Source organism: Lepisosteus platostomus, chromosome 5, assembly GCF_059453375.1.
Source record: "Lepisosteus platostomus isolate fLepPlt1 chromosome 5, fLepPlt1.hap1, whole genome shotgun sequence".
NCBI classification, from domain to species: Eukaryota; Metazoa; Chordata; class Actinopteri; order Semionotiformes; family Lepisosteidae; genus Lepisosteus; species Lepisosteus platostomus.
In genome coordinates, this window is record NC_142615.1 from 11,694,886 (window position 1) to 11,715,479 (window position 20,594).

At 40.9% G+C, this 20,594-nt stretch overlaps 1 protein-coding gene across 4 annotated transcripts; it reads left to right on the top strand.

The window, feature by feature from the left end:
• The first annotated feature begins 1,572 nt into the window (after positions 1–1,572).
• On the top strand, positions 1,573–17,924 carry LOC148663540 (butyrophilin subfamily 1 member A1-like). 4 transcript variants are annotated; one of them, XM_088631385.1, is made up of 11 exons: positions 1,576–1,928; positions 2,533–2,573; positions 4,535–4,648; positions 7,857–8,204; positions 8,684–8,950; positions 10,119–10,226; positions 11,467–11,493; positions 11,778–11,804; positions 13,891–13,923; positions 14,225–14,251; positions 17,097–17,924. In XM_088631385.1, exons 3-11 carry the CDS (start codon positions 4,576–4,578, stop codon positions 17,636–17,638), a joined length of 1,452 nt encoding a protein of 483 aa, XP_088487511.1. In that variant the 5' UTR covers positions 1,576–1,928; positions 2,533–2,573; positions 4,535–4,575; the 3' UTR covers positions 17,639–17,924. The 4 variants fall into 4 exon arrangements, with proteins under 4 accessions (XP_088487513.1, XP_088487514.1, XP_088487512.1 ...); XM_088631387.1 differs by lacking the exon at positions 11,778–11,804 and having other exon boundaries at positions 1,573–1,928; XM_088631386.1 differs by lacking the exon at positions 2,533–2,573 and having other exon boundaries at positions 1,575–1,928.
• The last annotated feature ends 2,670 nt before the right edge of the window (positions 17,925–20,594 follow it).

Sequence of the window (20,594 nt, forward strand, 5' to 3'; positions counted from 1 at the left end):
AACCACTGCTTGAGAAGCCACTAACTGAGCTGGCAAAGAGGGAGAAGCTTTTCAGAATACCTGGACAGAAGACGGATGTCTCCCACCACTCAAATATGGAGAAAAAAATATGGAAATGATGATTCTTCCTGTCTCCCTTCTCCTTCCTTCCTCTCTCTTTCTTCCACTTGCACTTAATTCCCTTCTTTGGGAATTTGGCCTGGACACCTGGGTTACACCCCTACTCTTTTTGAGAAACGCCCTGGGATTTTAAATTACCAGAGAGTCAGGACCTCGGTTTTACGTCTAAGAAGTTAATGATTAAACAGTTAAAAGAAAAATACCACCATCAATCAATCAAGGTTTAATTAGATAGAAGTGAAGAAGGACATAAATGTATAGGGATTAGATTAAGAATGATACAGCAACTCAATTGCTATTTAAAGTACAGTTTACAGATTGTGCGAAGGTGACACAAAGGATAGGAGATATTTAGCACTCTTCATGTGTGTTCTGAGCCAGCAGCTGTTTGGGTAATTGCAGGTATCTGCTGTGGTTGCCTGGGAGAAGAAGCTGTTACAAAAACTGTTGGTCTTGGTCTGTATACTGGCATCGTTTTCTGGATGGTAGTAGAGAGAACATATTGTGGTTAGGGTGACTGGGGTCCCTGAGGATAGACCTGGCCTTCTTGAGGCATCAAACAGAGTAGATATCCTCGAGGTTTGGTAGAATTGTATTTTATAAATTTAGAGTTGTCTTGAGTACTGTGTTTTTGTCTAGGTGCAAGTATTCACCACTTAAACATGTTTGTCTTACATCCAGCAAAAAATTTTGAAATCAATGTTTATTAATTGTGCACCATTAATATAATAATAATACAGCAATTGCTTACACTTATATAGTGCTTTTCTGGACACTCCACTCAAAGTGCTTTATAGGTAATGGGGACTCCCCTCCACCACCACCAATATGCAGCCCCACCTGGATTCAAAATATCTTTGGTATGTAAAATTAAACCTTTTTCTTCAGTCTCATTATCTAAAAATGTTTAAACTGACCGGACAGACAGGAGAGATATTCAGGACTATCAACAGAGTTCAGTAAAGAATGAAAACAACACACCTAGACTGAATAATACCACCCTGATCAGTCCCTCTCTCCTTATAATTGTACTGTCTTCATGCTCTGTTCACAAGACACAGGTCTCATCAGAAGGAAACAACACAAATGAAAAGGTCTGAGGGAAACATTACGGCTGAGACTCTGCGACTCATCACACCGTCTCTGGAAAAGAGCTCAGACCACAGCTCTGAGTGTCTCTGTCCTGCTCGCTGTACTGCCTCTGGAAAAGAGCTCAGACCACAGCTCTGAGTGTCCCTGTCCTGCTCGCTGTACTGTCTCTGGAAAAGAGCTCAGACCACAGCTCTGAGTGTCCCTGTCCTGCTCACTGTACTGTTTCTGCAACTGCAACTGTTTACAAAATAAACACAACGTTAATTATACTAAATAGATCAATACCTCTCTGGGCAAATTAAAACTCAATGACAGAAATGGAACAATAAACAAGATTCAAGCTCTGACTGTTTCCACCTGCTCTCCTGCCCTTGTTCACTGCTCAGACACAGGCTCAGCTCAATGGGAATGTTGCTCTGCAGGCTGGGTGAGTCTGTGCTGAAAGAACAGGTATGTTCAGGTAAAGTGAAAGAAGGAAGAGAACTTTGTCCCAGCAGCAGTGAACAGCAGTTACTGTAAATAAGATGGAGGATTAAACAGGATAAAAGACTTCACCTAATGAAGTCTTATAATAATACTTACAGCACATAATAATACTTACAGACCAGCTCTGAGACAACACAGTCACTGATCCAAGAGTTGATCTACTGTATATGCTGAAGAAGATTCAACTTAAAGTCTGAAGCTGCTGTGTGCTGGAGTGACAGTGCGATCAGGTTGGTTACAGCAGTGTGTGAGTGAACAGTCAGGTCAGCACTGAAGCTGCTGTGTGCTGGAGTGACAGTGAGATCAGTCAGGTACAGCAGTGTGTGAGTGAACAGTCAGGTCAGGACTGAAGCTGCTGTGTGCTGGAGTGACAGTGAGATCAAACAGATCCAGCAGTGTGTGAGTGAACAGTCAGGTCAGCACTGAAGCAGAGACACTCCCCACTGTTGTACTACAGCTGGATCATTCAGTATGAGTGTCTGTGTCAATGAAAGCTTACTATTTGAATTGTTACAACAGTGTTTATTTTAGAGATGAATATTGTCCTATCAGAGTTGATTTTTAAATGTAAACCAACATCAAGGTTTTTTTGTTTAATTATTTGAAATACTAAATTTGAGATATTTGACTTTTTTCTTTTTCCTACTGTAGATTATATCTGACTGATTTTTTAATGTAATTGATTAGGCCCATTCCAGTTTCTGTTTTTCTAAGTTGAAGTGTGACCAAACATTAATTGTTATTCTTACAAGTCAGAGAAAATTCCTGAATTCTGACTAATCTGAATTCTGAATTCTGAGATGAATTCTGATTAATCAGGTTATTTCTTTACAGATGCAGCCATTCAAAGTGAGCGGTACAGACACGTACCGCAGGTAAGATGACACGGGGTACCGCGGTGCGTGATTGGTTGACCGACAGGTGCACTCGTGGTCCGTTGGTCTGTTGTAGAAAGACTTACTGTAAACGTCTTTACTGTGCCCGTTGTAGATATTGAATTTTACCACTGAAGGGAAATCTTAGTAGCTGAGCATAAAAAGAATAGGAGCATACTGTAACGCGTGTGAAGGCCATAAATGATATTAATTTTGGAACGTAAACATACAGTATATAGCTGGTCTTGGTACTTTAAAGAAAACATACACGAAACATGGTTTCTTTATGACCAGAATCGGTCTTGAGATATTTTTAACTTGATTTACAGTATTTGAGAGGTATGTCTTAACACCGAACACAGTACAAAAATAAATGCTGACTATGACTTTAGAAGCATAAATTGCCTTACACTCAATTTAAACACAAGCTGTCTTTAGCCCTCCAAGCTGGTTCATACAGAAATGTAGAGATCCAGGCTCAGAACACACAGCTTCATTAGCGAATACATATGCAGGACAACTAGAGAAGACTTTTTACAGAGGATGGATTTTTAGAAACATCCCATCAGACATCCCATCATATTCACAACGTGAAATCTAGAAAATAATATTACGTAACCAAAATCCGCAATATGGAAACAGAACCTGTGTAATTGTTGATAGATGATGTACTCGTAACATTTTTTCAAGACGAACTACAACATTTAAAAAATGACTTGTATGTACTTGATATCTCTAATCAATCCACGGGTCCCAGCACAAAACGAAACTAAAACGCATACCGTTTCGCGCTTCTTATTAGTTGCTCAAAAGTAATTTGACCGTATGAAATGCATAATATAAATCTTGAAACATATACGTGAGCAGTACTTAAGCACTGTAGTATCGGTGTTAAGACATACCTCTCAAATACTGTAAATCAAGTTAAAAATATCTCAAGACCGATTCTGGTCATAAAGAAACCATGTTTCGTGTATGTTTCCTTTAAAGTACCGAGACCAGCCATATACTGTATGTTTATGTTCCAAAATTAATATTGTTTATGGCCTTCACACGCGTTACAGTATGCTCCTATTTTTTTATGCTCAGCTACTAAGATTTCCCTTCAGTGGTAAAATTAGATATGAATATTCAATACTTAAACGGGCACAGTTAAGACATTAAATATACATATACATACTGTATACAGTACAGTTTGCATACGGTAATATGTTTATGTTACGCGATTAAAAAATAAATAAATAAAAATGAAAAGTCCAGCACCAGCTGGATTCAAACACACAACCTGCCAGTTGGTAGTCACGCACCTAGACCAGTAGGCTACAAGACAGCTCACATGAACAGGAAGGCGAAACAGCCCTATACAGCCCTGCCGCAGTACACGGATATAATCATACCGTTATTAAATTCTTGAGATACGCGATTCCATATTATATTCCCTTTTAATCAAATTCTAAAAGTATGCTTGTTGACTCCGGTATCACGTTAGTTAAAGACTTCGAAGCTTACAATGTTTAGGGAGAAATGGAATACCGGTGTGTATTTTTCCAAGTATACAGCTTGTCCAAAGTCATCCATTATTAATACTATTAGTAATATCTTCAGTAAAGGCTTTGATGCATAAATATTTCTGATAAAGGTAGGTTGTGTACTTTTGTCCAACTGAGCAATCTTGCTTTCATAAAATATACCAACATTTTAATGACTGATGATTAGCATGCTGTAATACACAGTTCAAAATTAAAGGCTCAAATGCTGTAAATGAGAGGTTAAGCTCCCCCTGGCGGTTTTACAAGGTGACGCCGGATAGTTTCCGGCAGAGCGTCAAATGATACGTGACACCACGTGATACCGCGTGACACCGCGACACGCCCACCGGGGTATGCCGCGAAATACCTCACCCATTTTGAATGGCTGCATCTGTATATCAGAGATTATGACAGAGTCTTTCATTGTTTCAGGTATACTGTCTGACTAATCTCAGTGTTTCTGTACTGCAAGTATGAAGTCTGACAGTTCAGAGTGGCTCTCTGTGACTCTGTTGCTTTTCCTCCAGTCCTCTGCTTCAGTATCAGGTACAGTGAAGAGAGACTCTCTCATTTCATTAGCCATGTTTTTATATTACTGTAACAGAGGCTGTTTTCTGTGCCCTGGTCAAGCAGACAATATGAAGTCAGGTCTTTATTCATCTTACAATTGTTAAAATCACCCAGGATGAAACAGGGGAGTCTGGAGCTTACTTTTAAAAGGCCTTTTCTCACTCCTTAGACATTTAACCATGTCTCGGTAAGGCTCTCCTCCTGTGTGCCCACAGGAATTCCTCATGGGCATGGAGCTGTTCAAGGGTGTTCCTTAGGGATCAGACATGTCTTCCCCTTTAACCCCTTCAGTCTCTGCCACACTCCTCCCCTTCTTCCTCATGTCCTTCTTGTTTCCTTCTTTAAACCACTGTGTTCATGATAATGTCCAGGATTGTCTGCAGGTTTAGCTCCAGTTGTTCAGTGATCATAGAGCCAAAATACTCTCCCATGTGCCTCAAATATCCACACTGTCCCCTTCAAGCTCTAAGCTCACACAGATGACAGTCCACAGGTAGTAATAATTGCTTACACTTATGTAGTGCTTTTCTGGACACTCCACTCAAAGTGCTTTACAGGTAATGGGGATCCCCTCCACCCACACCAGTGTGCAGCCCCACCTGGATGATACGACAGCAGCCATAGTGCGCCAGTACACTCCCCACACACCAGCTATCATTGGGGAGGAGAAAAGAGAAACCAATTCATAGATGGAGATTATTAGGAGGCCATGATAGGTAAGGGCTAATGAGAAATTTGGCCAGGATGCCGGGGTTACATCCCTACTTTTTTTGAGAGATTCCCTCAGGTTTCTAATGACCACAGAGAGTCAGGACCTCAGTTTTACATCTCATTCAAAGGACAGCACTTGATTTACAGTATAGTGTCCCCATCACTATACTGGGGCATCAGGACCCACATGGACCACAGGGTGAGTGCCCCCTGCTGGCCCCACTAACACCTCTTCCAGCAGCAACCTTAGTTTTTCCCAGGAGGTCTCTCATCCAGGTACCGACCAGGCTCACACCTGCTGAGCTTCAGTGGGTTGCCAGTCATGAGTTGCAGGGTGCTATGGGTGCTGGCATTGTGAGATAATCCTCACAATAACTAACAGCATAAACAGACTTTATGACTTTTAAGGAGTCACAGGGAGAACAAACCTATTCAGTCTCCTAAGTGCTGCAGACATGCAGTGAGACCTAAACACACACGTACCCCAAACACAGATGGTATGATTTACACATCACTGTTCAATAAGCACATAGTGTCTGTCTGAATAAACATTCTTGTGCAGTGTTACCAGAATCATTCAGTTTTAACCCCTCATGATGGGAAAACATGTAGGGAAACTGTTAACATGAGAGTTAAACCACAGCTTATGTTCTGGATTATTTCTTTCCTTACAGACAGACCTCAATAAAGTAAGATAACTTTATTGGCCATATACAATTTCTTGCATTAGGAATGTGTCTTTTCACATACTGTACCCCAACTTGCTCTCCATGAAACACACAGACAGGGAGAGAAGTTTGGGGTCAGAGCACAGGGTCAGCCATTTATACAGAGAAGAATTTCTTTGCCAGCCGGAGGATTCAAACCAGCAACCTTCCAGCCACAGGCTCAGATCCTGAGCCACAGAGCCATCGCTCCACCCAATGTGTCAGATTCAACCAGCAGAGCAGCACAATGACATTGATCTCCACTAGCTCTGCTCAAGGCTCAGCCATTCGTCCTGCTCTTCTCACATTGTAGACAGATGACTGGAGGAGCCCAGGACAGAGTCTGGTGATACAGTGATTGTGGACACGTCTAAGGCAGAGGCTAAACTCCAGTCTACAGCTGATAGCTTAGGCCTGTGGTGCTCAGATCATTTCCTTCACCAATATGAATAAAATAAAAGAAATGGTCAATAGCAGTACAAGAACACTCACAGCCCTAAAGCCATAATCACCAATAGCACTACAAGAACACTCACAGCCCTAAAGCCATAATCACCAATAGCACTACAAGAACATTCACTGCAAACCATTTACAGATGTTTTATAGAATCGGTCCTTACATTCAGCATTCTGGTTTAGGTCTCTTAACAAAGAGCAGAATAGGTTGTGTCTCTCAGTGGTGTCTCTCAGTAATAGAATAGTGAGCACTAGACAAAAAAAACTCAGTTTTAAAAACTCAGCTAACAGAAAGGTCTTTTGAATTCAATAATGATTTAATAAGGATACAATGAGAAGCTCCTTAGTTCACATCTTCAGTTTTCAAAAATATCGACACAGCTATGAGGTATCAGGACATGCTACTTACATTCTTCTTAGAAAGTACAATTGTTTGCTAAAGTTCCCTCTCAAGAGGCTAAAATGGCAGCTCTTGTGGTGTATTAAGATACTGCAGACAGATGTCATTTCACATCCCCCTGCCTCTGGACAGGCTGAGAAAGCAAACAGCTGGCGTTGTCTAGGCAGTCAGGTGACTTGAAAAATAAGACTCTGTATCTCGGGAATGAAATCAGCTTGAAAGCTACTTTCAACACACAAGCTGGCACAAAGAGAGCAGGAATGAGGCTGGTTTGCTTCTCCTGCCCTGCTGTAGGGGGGCTGAGTGATGTCACACTCATGAAAAAACAAGGCGCTAAACAATATCTTGAGAACGAACAAATGCTGCTTCAACAACACAAACTGGTACAAATGCAGAACTAATGAATGTGGGGGGTTTCATTGTGTTGTTTGTGAGGGAGCAACTTCACAGAGTTTAAGGATTCAAATTTACCATAACATGTATTTTACTATTTAATATGATAATTATACTTATTTTGACTCACAACTAACAATAATAATGTTATTAACCTGACCACTTAATACATTTGACTGACAGGAATTTAGTATTCATACCTGACTGCCGCAACCTCCAGTGTACACAGTTTATACACTTTTAAACAAAGCCAAACCAATGAAGCGATAACATCCCTAAATATAAACTTAGTGACATTACTCAAAGGGCTAACCCAGACTGGTAGGTTTGCTTCATAATGAGACAGGACAACAGGAGGGTTTCCAATCAATCCAAATGAGTTAAAACTAAAACATCACTAAATCCTCACCATTACTGGGGTCAGTGTAGGCTGCTCCTGAGACAGTGCTGTACCAGCTCACACTGTGAGCACCTGTGTAGAAGGGGAGGCTCAGTCTGTATGCTCTTTCTCTTTCAGAGGTGTTACAGGTTGTTGGTCCAGCTGCTCCTGTAGTTGTGTCCCCTGGTGAAGATGCTGTCCTGCCCTGTTACCTCTTACCCAGCATCAGCGCAGAGGACCTTGATATCAGGTGGTTTAGAGAAGATCATACAGCCCCAGTGTGTCTGTACCAGAACCGCAAGTGTAACTCTGACACACAGGACCCAGCCTACAAGGGAAGGGTAAAGCTTTCCTCCAATGAGCTCTCCAGAGGCAACGTGTCTTTAACACTGAGAAACATCACTCGCTCTGATCACGGAAAGTACAGATGTATGGTCCTGTCTGATGTCATGGATGATAACACTGTTATTGACCTGTCTGTTAGAGGTGAGTGTTTAAAATGTAATTAATCATTTTCCACAAAATAATTGTTGTGCTGCATAATAGCAATTCTATAAAACATTTGTATGATAACAAGTCCATGACAATGTGAATGTATTGAATATCACTGATAGATGCTATACAGTATGTAATGGTAAAGGTAACTTCCACTGAGGAGCACTTCAAACATAGTCTGACAAAGTTGACATTAATAAGAAACCTGTCTGACTATGATCCCAGCAGTGACAAATCACATGACAAACATCTCAGATCATAGTGATGGTTGAAAGTGACACTTTCTAAAAGTAAAAGTGGAAAACCAAAACCTTCTCTTGAATTGTGTTCACTCTGAAACTCAGAACATTGTCATGTTTTCCCAAAAAGAATAAATTCACCTTTACTTGTTGAGTCACTCTAGAACACAGATTATATTATTATATCTCACTCCAGTTTGCAGAATGTGACTTTTATTTCAATATTGGCAGCTGTGTCAGTGTCTCTCCACTCCCCTGGAGGAGATCAGGCCCAGCTGCTGTGCAGATCAGAGGGCTGGTTCCCTCAACCTGCAGTGATCTGGACAGACAGGGATGGAAACGGGGTGACATCACAGCCCCCCACAGTGGACACAGACAGTCAGGGGCTCCTCATTGTCAGCAGCTACATCTCAGTCAAACAGGAGTCCAACATCTTCTCCTGCCTGGTGAGAAGTGCTCTTCCTGAGCCAGACTGGGGATCTCAGCTCCACATAGCCAGTGAGTATTAAACATGAATACTGGAGCTCACCTGCAACACAGCTGAGGTATAGCTCATAACACACACCCAGGATTTAACACACCTGGGACACTGAGCACAACCTGCACTAGGAGCTTATTATCATCGCTCAAGGCTTCATATTTACTCTGTTCTGTAATGCTCAGGGTGGGAGCAGCGAGGACACAAGCCCTAGAACCGGAATCCATTACAATAACAAAAGGACAGACAATGAAATGTGGGCTATTTCGAAGTCACAAATGTGAGATTAAAAGTTGAAATTGTGAGATATAAAGTCATAATTCTGAGAAACTAAGTCTTAATTCTGAGATACTAAGTCCCAATTGCGAGATACCATAGCGTGTTTTTTTTTTACTCCCTGGTGGAAACGGGCTTCCATACACCACTGATAAGACTTTTTATATAATTTTAATTATTGCTCTTAAAACAGTGGGGTAAATACTGGCATCTAGATTATCTATTCTAGGCAATTTAGATGAAAGGAAGCAACATTGTAGATGATGTGGACATCTGTGGATATTCACATACTAATTTTCCATTAATATTTTTTTTTCCAAAACAAAGTCTGTAAGCCACATTACATTTTAAATGGTAGTTAGGCTATGTATTTTATATGTTTTTGTAACATATAAGATCTAATATATTTCCTGAAATACGATAATCAAATCATATTAGATTGATGCAATTGTTTTGGGACCTGACAGATTGCAAATTTATTAGATTCAATAATGTTTTCTTACAATTTTTGTCTGCACTGCACTGTCCAGGCAGCCAACAGTCTCTGAAAAGAACTTGGAGAAAGCTGACTTAGGTCCCAAAATCCAGCGCTGAGCGTAATAATAATCTAAGTAGTATGGGAATGCTAACCCTGACCCTACTGTACCTGGCGTGTCAACCGAGCAATTCAGCAATCTGTCTCTGAAGCCCTTCCGTCTTCAGATTTTAAAAATGTTTCACAAACCAAACCAAAAAGTATGAGTGTGAAACATTTAAAACTGTTGATAAAGGCCTTTGCAAATTCAATAGATATAGATTGAAATTCAAATTCAAATCCAAATGATTTTTTCTTTCACTTACTGTATGTTAGATTTCATTAACACCTAACACATTAATGCTTCTTTGGGATAATATTCCTGTCCTGTTTTCCAGGAGACTTTTTCCCTGCTCCCTCTGGATGGATGGTGACTCTCTTCCTAACAGCAGCTGTTACTGTAGCAGCATCAGTACTTCTGGTGATCCAATGGAGAAGAATGGACAGTATGTGCTCATTATAGATACTGTATGTGTGTGCTAGGTTCGGTTTTAAATCCCACTATTTGACAATGTATGAGCAGCACAAGACACCAAACTCTTGATAAGAGGAGTCAGTGTACAGACACCATGTCTAGAACTGAAGACCCCAGGAGATCATCTTCTCAGAAAGTGCTGTGCTGGGAGATCTATAGTATTCCTATCAGTCAGAGCCAGTGCCGGCCCACAACAGCCATCCTAGCAGTTACAGAACCAGCCTCTCTAGTGTTAAAGCAGCTCTCTCTCTTCAGGTGAGTCTCACTGTGAGCTTTTATCCAGTGGGGGTGAGTCAGTCTTAACGCTGTCAGGAGTTGTTTCATCAGCATATATGGACAACAGTGAACATCTGAACTTTTCAGCTGTGATAGAAACCCACAGCAGCCCAGCACATCCAGAATCTTCCTGCTGGGCTCCATAATTTCTCTTACCCCTTGGAGAAGAGTGGGTTAGTGGTTATGTTGATTTCAGAACAGAATGTGTTCAGTGTTCCTGTGGAAACACTCAAACACTTGGCCAAATCCACACTATATTTCAGTAGTTATATTGAGCACTTTGTGGAACTCAGCCACTGTTAATGCAACTGATGTTCTCTTAGATACTATCCTTAAGAAACAACCTTTACTTGTAATGCATTGTAAATGTATTAATTCTCTAAAGCCAAATACAAACATCTCATGAGCTGCACACATGTTCATCCCTACCAGTGAGCCCAGTAGAGAAGATCCCTGCTGTGGTTTGTTCTGTCTCAGTGAGCCCACTCTGGAAGCTCTAGAGAACCTCACTCAGCTTGTGCCAGAGAGAGAGAGAGAGAGAGAGAAAGAGAGAGAGAGAGAGACAGTGTGAGCTGAGGAGAGAAGCTGTTCCTCAGGACTGGGGCTCTTTCTGTTCAGTGACCTGTGTTGTACTGATCAGCTCTGAAGAGCTGTTTAGAGTGTGGCAGTGTTTCTGTTCCACACACTGAAGACAGAACTCTAGACTGCAGTCAATACAGGACCTCTGCTGTCTGGTTTTCAGAATGGAGAGACACTACGGGAATCTGAATCATGTCTCATTATATTATATTATATTATATTATATTATATTATATTATATTATATTATATTATATTATATTATATTATATTATATTATATTATAGAGGGAGTCTTTAAATACCTGTGCCAGTGCAAAGGCCTGTATCAGCGTTACTGATTGTCTTTTTCTTACAGAGCAGGAGACACTATTGGCATCACAAGGTAAGTAAATTGTGCAATTTTAAGACTTTACTGTATGCACTGTAATTTGAAATAACAGACTCTTTAAAGCCCACTACGTCTAAGATTCAAGACAAGTCCACATTCAAAATGCAGTTTTGATTTTCTTTTAATGTTTTTTCATATATTTTTTTGTCAATTTACAGAAGCATTTTTCTTTCAGTCCTTGGACTATTTTGTATTTTGGGATTGTGTGAAATATTAGATTATTTTTCAATCTTGTTCCACATGCTAAACTATCCATTGAATGTCTTTATTATTTGCAGTGAACCCCTTACTTAAGAGAGAACTGGGTAAGTGTTCTATGGTCTGTGTGATGTACCCTTAAAGCCAACAAGTGATCAATGTAGTTCTTAAACTCTCTGGTGTATCATGTTTTCTAAAGCTCTAGGCTGATAATATGCAAAAAAAACTGTTCCCAGCCAAAATCTATTGTGTATAACTTTCCCAAGTACACCAAATACAGATGTACTGGAGCTGGAATTCAGGTACATTAGAAGGTTTTCTGAATATTCATCCCCTTAAACACAACATTAAGAAATGAATAACATTGAAATTCAGTCACAGTCAAAACAGACACTGAGGATAAGGAGTTTTGTGGGTACAGGTCATTCAGTCAGAAATACTGGTCACTGTGGGTACAGGTCACTCAGTCAGTGATACTGGTCACTGTGGGTACAGGTCACTCAGTCAGTGATACTGGTCACTGTGGGTACAGGTCATTCAGTGAGTGATACTGGTCACTGTGGGTACAGGACACTCAGTCAGTGATTCTGGTCACTGTGGGTACAGGTCACTCAGTCAGTGATACTGGTCACTGTGGGTACAGGTCACTAAGTCAGTGATAATGGTCACTGTGGGTAAAGGTCACTTAGTCAGTGATACTGGTCACTGTGGGTACAGGTCACTCAGTCAGTGTGAGACCTGTCAATACTCAGTGCTATGGACAGCAGACTGTGTTTATTTCTCATCTCTCAATGGCACAAGGATCAGACTCCAGGGTGTCCTGTGATGTGTCTGTGTCTCTTATTGCCTTGTGCTGCTCAGTCTTATTGAGTGAGACTCCAGTCTTACAGCCACTGCTGCTCACACTCACTGACACTTTGATCCACACTGCAGTGGAGACTGGTGTAAGAAAACCGGCTCAGGGACGCCAAATATGTAATCATAGCCAAAATGTAATGTAGTGGCTCTCTGAAGGCATCAGTTCTGTAGGGTTTGGGCATTTACTGAGACAATTATTAATTGTAGCAGTAAATCACAAAGTTGATTCTTTGATGGCTTTAGAGTCCAACCATGCGACATAACTCAAACAACGCGCACACACAGGTACTAATACACGAGGATACATTTATTAATACATAGAATATGCATATAAACCTAACAGATCTTATCGAGAGGGTTATCAGAATACAAAAGGTATATATTCAATCAGTTACAAAGTGTTACACATATCAAGAGGACATACGTTCAGTATATCATTCATTTATACCATTTCGTAAATGAACTTGGTTATAACTTCTACATTAGATACTCAAAACAAGTACATAACTCTTAGGAATAAAATTGATATCAACTGGTTGGGACAACAATTGAATTCTCAAGCTGTAATGCATTGAAGTTGAATACTCATCCAATTTCTGGGGATTCAGATCTCCTGTGGGCACAAAGAAACAGTTACTCTCTGGCAACCTCCACTCTAGACTCTTAGAACAAAGGAAAGTTCTGGCACTCGGACACACTGGCCGTTCCGTGGTTGTCCGGGCTGAGTCTCAGGATGGTCAGGAGGTGCGCTGCGAGAATGTCCTGCCCTTGGGAGCCTTCTGCTCCTGGGCTGTCCTGCCCTGGAATTCTCCTTTGAATTCCCTTTAGAACAGTCCACAGAATCCTCTCCAGAATCTTACTGAATCTTAAGTTCCATGGGCATCAGAGTCCCACGTGGGTTACTCGGCCCTACCAGTCCCTGATTGGTTGATCAAGGTGAGATATGAGTCACTTACTCCTGACACTTAGTAATGCAGTCCAGATGTCCAACTGGCACTCCCTAGACAGATAGGCGCCAATGGATGACCATTGATCATGATAGCCAGGCTTAGCTAAGTGCATCCCCCTTTGGGAGCTTGTTTCTTATCAAAAGAAAACATCTTAAATCAGCCTGCATGAATAGTTTCTCTGTGGCTGCACCACAGAGATGAACAGAGAAATGGGGCCTCATTTGGGAAGGCTCAGAACACTTAATTCTTTCTTATTAATAAGCCTCGCCGCTACACTGGGGATCCTGAAATGAACTGACTGCAGACTGTAGTATAAACTCTGCTATAATAACAGGTAAGAAGCTATAAAGGTTTTTAATACAATAAAGATCTACTCTCTCTGCAGATGCTGTGAAGCGAGCTCCTATCCCTAAATCACGTATGTACACTGTGTGAAACTCTGCTGACTGACAGACATATTATTACCAGTGTGTGACTGTGATTAACAGTGTCTGTATCTCTGTGTTCCAGTGTGTGTCTGTGATTAACAGTGTCTGTATCTCTGTGTTCCAGTGTATGTCTGTGATTAACAGTGTCTGAATCTCTGTGTTCCAGTGTATGTCTGTGATTAACAGTGTCTGAATCTCTGTGTTCCAGTGTGTGACTGTGATTAACAGTGTCTGTGTCTCTGTGTTCAGGTGTGTGGCTGTGATTAACAGTGATGTGTCTCTGTGTTTCAGAATGGAGGTGGATCTGCAGTGCTGCAGGTAGGGCTGTCTGCTCTTGATAACAGAGGGGCCTGTGGTATGAAGATATTAAGCTTGCTTTCCTTCGTTATTGCATTTAGTCTCAGAATCTCTTTGTAGTTTGAGATTGTTGTTCTGGGTGTGTACACTGAAGTGGATGTATTTCAGTCTTGTGTTTCTGCAACATCCTACACGAAATCTAAATGGGATTCTGTGAAGATCAATCCAAGCTTCAATGTGGGTATTTCTGTCTCCACACTGTGTTTCAGTCTAATGGCCAGTAGTTATCTCTTCCTCTGAGCTGAAAGTGTGAGGAACATTTTTCCCAATGTGTTTCAGTTTAATGTTCAGTATGAGTCTCTCCTGATGAAGGGGCTGACAGTGAAGAAAACTAATTTTCCCTGAAGGCCATGTGCTCTGGTCTCTGCTCACTCCTGACTGAGGGTCTACAGGCTGAATGTGGCAGAGCCAGTGACACTGGATTTAGGAATAACTGTGGAATATCAGGAGGAATGAGGAATTGAGCCACTCATAACAAAAAAGCTGTCCAAATTCTATGAAACAACACTGTTACAGACTAGATAAAAATGATGTTGCAAGACTCTCTTCACATAAATATATTTGGGCTCTCCTGCAGCTTGTTGTCCTCTGTCTGTCTCTCTCTTTCTCTGGGCTCTCCTGCAGCTTGTTGTCCTCTGTCTCTCTCTCTCTTACTCTGGGCTTAAAAAATATCCTCCCACTCCAGGTTTAAAAATGAATTTCCTATGTGAAAATGACATAAACTAGATCGGAATCCCTGTAAAGCATCCCTGGTACCTGGGGGCAATTTCTGCTGCATGTACCTGTTTAACTACCATATGTCTCCTAACAGCAGTGACCTTTTTCCTGATTACCGTAAGTCTTGTAAGACTGGGCCAAAAAGCAGAACATACAACAAACCCTATTTTTCTGTTTTTATATATCCAGATTTACAGGAGGATGTATCAAATAAGAAAAGTTTATTTTCATCTGGGCATGAATGTTTTTCCCCATATGCTCCCCAATCTCAGTATGTGTAACAGTCTATACAGCCCTGCAGTGTATAAAAGGGGAGTGAAGGCAGGTCTGGTCAGGATTGAATGAAGGCACAAGAGAAGCACTATCTCTCTTAAAGGGCTTTAAAGCTGTTGCTAAGTCCTTGGAAGTCAGTTGAGGGTTTTTTTGCAATATAAGGATTATTTTTATGTTTTTCTCCATTGTTAGGATTGTTTTTCTTTTTGTACAGTTAGTGGCCTTATTCATCTTGTTTGGTGTTCTTCCCTCTTTTGCTTTGCTTTTCCAGAGCAATACATACAGAGTGAGTGTGTATTGGGGTGTTCGCCTGTGATATTGGGGTCCTCATTTCAAACAGGTCTAGAGGTTGTCTGTGTTTCCAGACTGATAGACTCTCCTGTGGAATAAGTCAGTGTTTGACACTGTGTCCTCTTCTACACAGAACAAGTGTGAAATATCAGTGGAAGGTGTTGTTATGATGGCAACAGGGATCAGGCTGCAGTTTCCACTCTTGTCCAGGAGAGGGCATCACAGGGCATCACAGATCTAATGGGGGTCTGTCTAGAAATGAGTCAGGTGTTTTTATAAGTTTATGCAGGTATCTGTGTCATTCTTTCTAGGCTACAGTAGTAAAAAAATAACAGCTGATAAAAGTCTCTTTCATCGTCACTTGATTGACTGGCAGATCAGCGAAAGAGCGATTAAAACCCCACATTCACACTGAACATGTATAAGCCTCACCCCCCATCTCGCAGTGGTCAGAGCTCACTGATTGACAGCTGGTGTGTCCTATCAGAGAGGCAAACAGCTGAGCACGACTCAGCAGTCAGGGTGAGCGCCTCTGTTTTTCTCCGGGTTTCTGGATATGTTATTTCTGGTTAAACATTGAATATTTTGGATATTTCTTGACATTTTCAAAGTAAGTGTGGTGGGTTTTCTTCTATTTCACAAGGTTTTGTTCTTTCCATTATGTTTTTTTTCTGTAACAAATTAGCATTTTGCAGGTTTTTATAAATTCATGTGGGTAGCTGCGTCAGCCTTTCTAGACTCCAGGAGTAAAAAAAGAAAATAAGACCTGAGTGGAATCTCTTTGATTTTCACTAAATTGACAGACAGACAAAGGGAGAGTATTTATTCAGTATTAAGTATTAAGAATTAATACTGCTCCTACTGTCTCCTATCAGATATAATTATTATTGTTATTTCTAGTTTAATTTGAATTATATTCATAATTACTTTGGATATTTCTTCACATGTTCAAAGTAAGTGTGAAGTCCTTTATTTCAGCAAGGTTTTGCTTTTTCCATTGAATTTTTTTTCTGTAACAAACAAGTATTATGCAGTCTTTGAATTTAGCACTTTTTTATTCTGCGTCATCAGAAAAATGGTCTTAGAGAAGATGAACGAGCTGCTGAACTGGGATTTGAAATAACCCGGTTTAACAGACAGGCTGTCCAGTTTCTTGCAGTATACAGGTCGTTGTGGTGGGTTTTGAAGTGTTTGAAAGCAAGTGGTCATGCTGTAATTTCTCCTGCAGTCCGGTTGGTCCTGTGTTTATTAATAATGTCGTTTAAAAAAATAACGTTTCATCGCTATGAAAACAAATGTTTAATGTTTGTATTTAGAAGATATTGGGGATCACTCCCATGTGTAATACTTAGTGAAACAATGTCAGAATATGTCGTTTCTCTGGCAGGGAAGAGAAGTCATTAGTAATTGACTTGTTTTTCTCTCTCTGTGTATTTGGGGACAAAGACATTTCACAGTCTAATGGAGTTGAGTTGGACTGTAATCGGCAGGAGCCTTTTGTGATGTTTGCTGTTTTTTTCCCCAGCTGCTGTGACTCTGAACCCTGATACAGCTCAGTGTCAGCTCGGCCTGTCTGAGGATGGGAAGAGAGTGAGATGGGGACAGTGGAAGAGTCTCTCTGACAATCCTCACAGATTTGATTACAGGCGCTGTGTTGTGAGCAGGGAGGCCTTCACCTCAGGGAGACACTACTGGGAGGTGGAGGTGAATGACTGGTGGAGAATAGGAGTGACCAGAGAGTCTGCAGAAAGGAAAGGGGGGTTCAGGTTTTCTCCCCAGCAGGGCTACTGGTGTCTGGGCTCTCACCCTTTCTCTGCTCTCACTGACCCTGAGACCCCTCTCCCCCTCGGTCTGCGGCCCAGGAAGCTGGGGGTGTGTGTGGATATTGAGGAGAGGAAGGTCTCATTTTACACAGTGGAGTCCAGAGCTCATCTCTACACTTTCACTGACATGGTCTTCACTCAGGGGGAGAAGATATATCCTGTCTTCTGGACTGGGGATTCAGATAAAGACCTTGAGCTGCTGCCTGCTGTCAGTGTGGAGATTAAACCCGTCACTGACTCATGATCACAGGCTGACTCTCTCCCAGCTCTCTGTCCCACTGCTCATACTGGGAGACGGGTTTAATGGCAGTTAGTGAGATGATGTCATAAATATAATTGTAATATTAGAAACGATGATGTTGTGTCGTGTTTAAATGCGTTATAATAAAAAAAAAATTTAAATGGAAAAATAACATATACGAGAGAGGGAGATATACTTCGCTACTGGTCTGCTGTATTCCTGACTTGTAAATATCTCTGGAAACCCTCCCATGTTTTTTTTTGGAGAAAATAAACTTTTAAAAAAGAAATCCCGTGTGAGTCTCTCTTGCGCGCCGGTGACTGTGAAGCTGTCAGAATGGGGAGGGACCTTATGACGTCACCACAGCCAGGAAGAATAGGGACTGTGACACAGTCAGGAAGTGACTCAAGGTGTTTATGGGAGTTGTAGTTTGTAGGTAACGCTGTGTCTGTGAGCAGCTACAGCCAGTCTAATACCTGGCTCCCCTAGACAGGGATACATTACTATATTCATATTTAATGTTCGTATGGGGTTTATTTTTACTGTGGTGGTTTGTTTAATGTGAGAGAAGTTTTATTTGATCTCTGATCGTGATCCAGGGAAAAGTGTGGTGTGGACACACTGTGTCCACTCTTCTTTTCTAGCTTTTTCTTTATTTTATTTCCCAATAAACTTCGGTAATGGGCCAGTGAAAGCTCTGCTTTCCTTCATATGAAAGCCCAAAATCCTAAACAGAACCCAGGGGCAGTATTTTTTTTCTTCACGGACAGAAACCTGGGCTCCGTGTCAGTCTTGTCTTCTGTCCTGCAGTTTTGACATTTCATGTGGACAATTCTCTGTCCTCAGAGGGACTGTGTCATGAGAGGTAGTTTTAACACACTCCCTTGCGCACTTTTTAGTATGGTAATTGTGAGGCACTCCCCAGAGCAATAAAGCTAGAAGAAGGCGACAGACCTGCTCTTCAAGTAAAAAGTGAAGTTAAACTCATTCCTGGTGTTGTGTTCAACTGTGTTTAATATTGTAGCTCCCTCTCCCGGTGGTGAGGAGGAAGCGCACCTAGACACTCAGGGTACCACGAGGCAGGCTGGGAGTTGTAGCCGGGGAGAGTCTGAGGGTCAGCACGATGACCAGCCACTGACCCTGCTCATGTAAATACAGATGCAGCCATTCAAAATGTGCGGGCGATACCAGATTATTTTCCGGTACGCTGTACACAGTCTACCGCAAGTTACCGGTAAATACCGCGAGTTACCGGTAAATACCACTAGTTACCGTAAATTCTCCTATAATACGACAAGCAAAATAATAGTATCCGGAATTTCCGCAAGGTGGAGCTAATAAAGCTCAACCTCTCATGTTTGAGCTGTCGCCATCAAAGTCTTTAACGAAGATATTACTAATAGTATTAATAATGAATGACCTTGGACAAGCTGTAAGTGTAAACTCAAAGTATTGCCCTGGTCAACATTCTTTTTTTCATTGACCGTCTTTGTAAAAGTAACACCACAGCATTTCGCAATCACGCATTTGTTTCCAATCATGCAAAGTACAGTAATTTTTGACAATCGATTCACCATGCCTTTCACATGCTCATAAAAGAGATTGATTTAGGAACATAAACATATTACCGTATGCAAACTGTACTGTATACAGTATGTACAGATGCAGCCATTCAAAATGGGTGAGGTATTTCGCGGCATACCCCGGTAGGCGTGTCACGTAGTTCACGTGTGTCACGTGGCTAACTATCCGGCGTCGCCTTGTAAAACTGCCAGGGGGAGCTTAACCTCTCATGTACAGCATTTGAGCCTTTAATTTTGAACTGTGTATTACACCATGTTAATCATTAGTCATTAAAATGTTGGTATATTTTATGAAAGCAAGATTGCTCAGTTGGAAAAAAGTACACAACCTACCTTTATCAGAAATATTTATGCATCAAAGCCTTTACTGAAGATATTACTAATAGTATTATTAATGGATGACTTTGGACAAGCTGTATACTCAAAGTATAATTTCTTTAGCACATTTGTACAAGCACTTGGAATCTGTCCAAGTCATACTTTGTCAGGCATTTTGTTTTACTTCAACGGCCATAAAAACTTCCTTGCTTTTAACAGGGCGTTTCATAATTTCTAACTACGAAAATGATTTAAAATGCGACACCTATCATTCAACTAGAGCTTAAAATATCACAAGGATCCTCAAGAGCACAGCAAAGAGTGTATTAAAAGACACTTGTATTTATCAACGCTTTCTTTTCCGTATACCAGATTTTATGGAACCACTTCAGAGGGGTATCAGCCAGTCAGATTCCAGGAATCGGCACTTTAAAGGAAACATACACACCGGTATTCCATTTATCCCTAACGATTTTAAGCATCGAAGTATTTAACTAGCATGTGAAATAGCGTGTGAAAAAGTGGTAGTTTTAAGCTTTTCTGCTAATATAATATGGAATTGCGTATCTAAAGAATTCGTGTGCTGCGACAGGGCTGTGTAGGGCTGTTTCCCCTGCCTGTTCATGCGAGCTTTCTTGTAGCCTACTGGTCTAGGTGCGTGACTACTAACTGGCAGGTTGTGTGTTTGAATCCAGCTGGTGTTGGACTTTTCATTTTTATTTATTTATTTTTTAATCGCGTAACATAAACATATTACCGTATGCAAACTGTACTGTATACAGTATGTATATGTATTTTAATGTCTTAACTGTGCCCGTTTAAGTATTGAATATTCATATCTAATTTTACCACTGAAGGGAAATCTTAGTAGCTGAGCATAAAAAGAATAGGAGCATACTGCAACGCGTGTGAAGGCCATAAACGATATTAATTTTGGAACATAAACATACAGTATATGGCTGGTCTCGGTACTTTAAAGAAAACATACACAAAACATGGTTTCATTATGACCAGAATCGGTCTTGAGATATTTTTAACTTGATTTACAGTATTTGAGA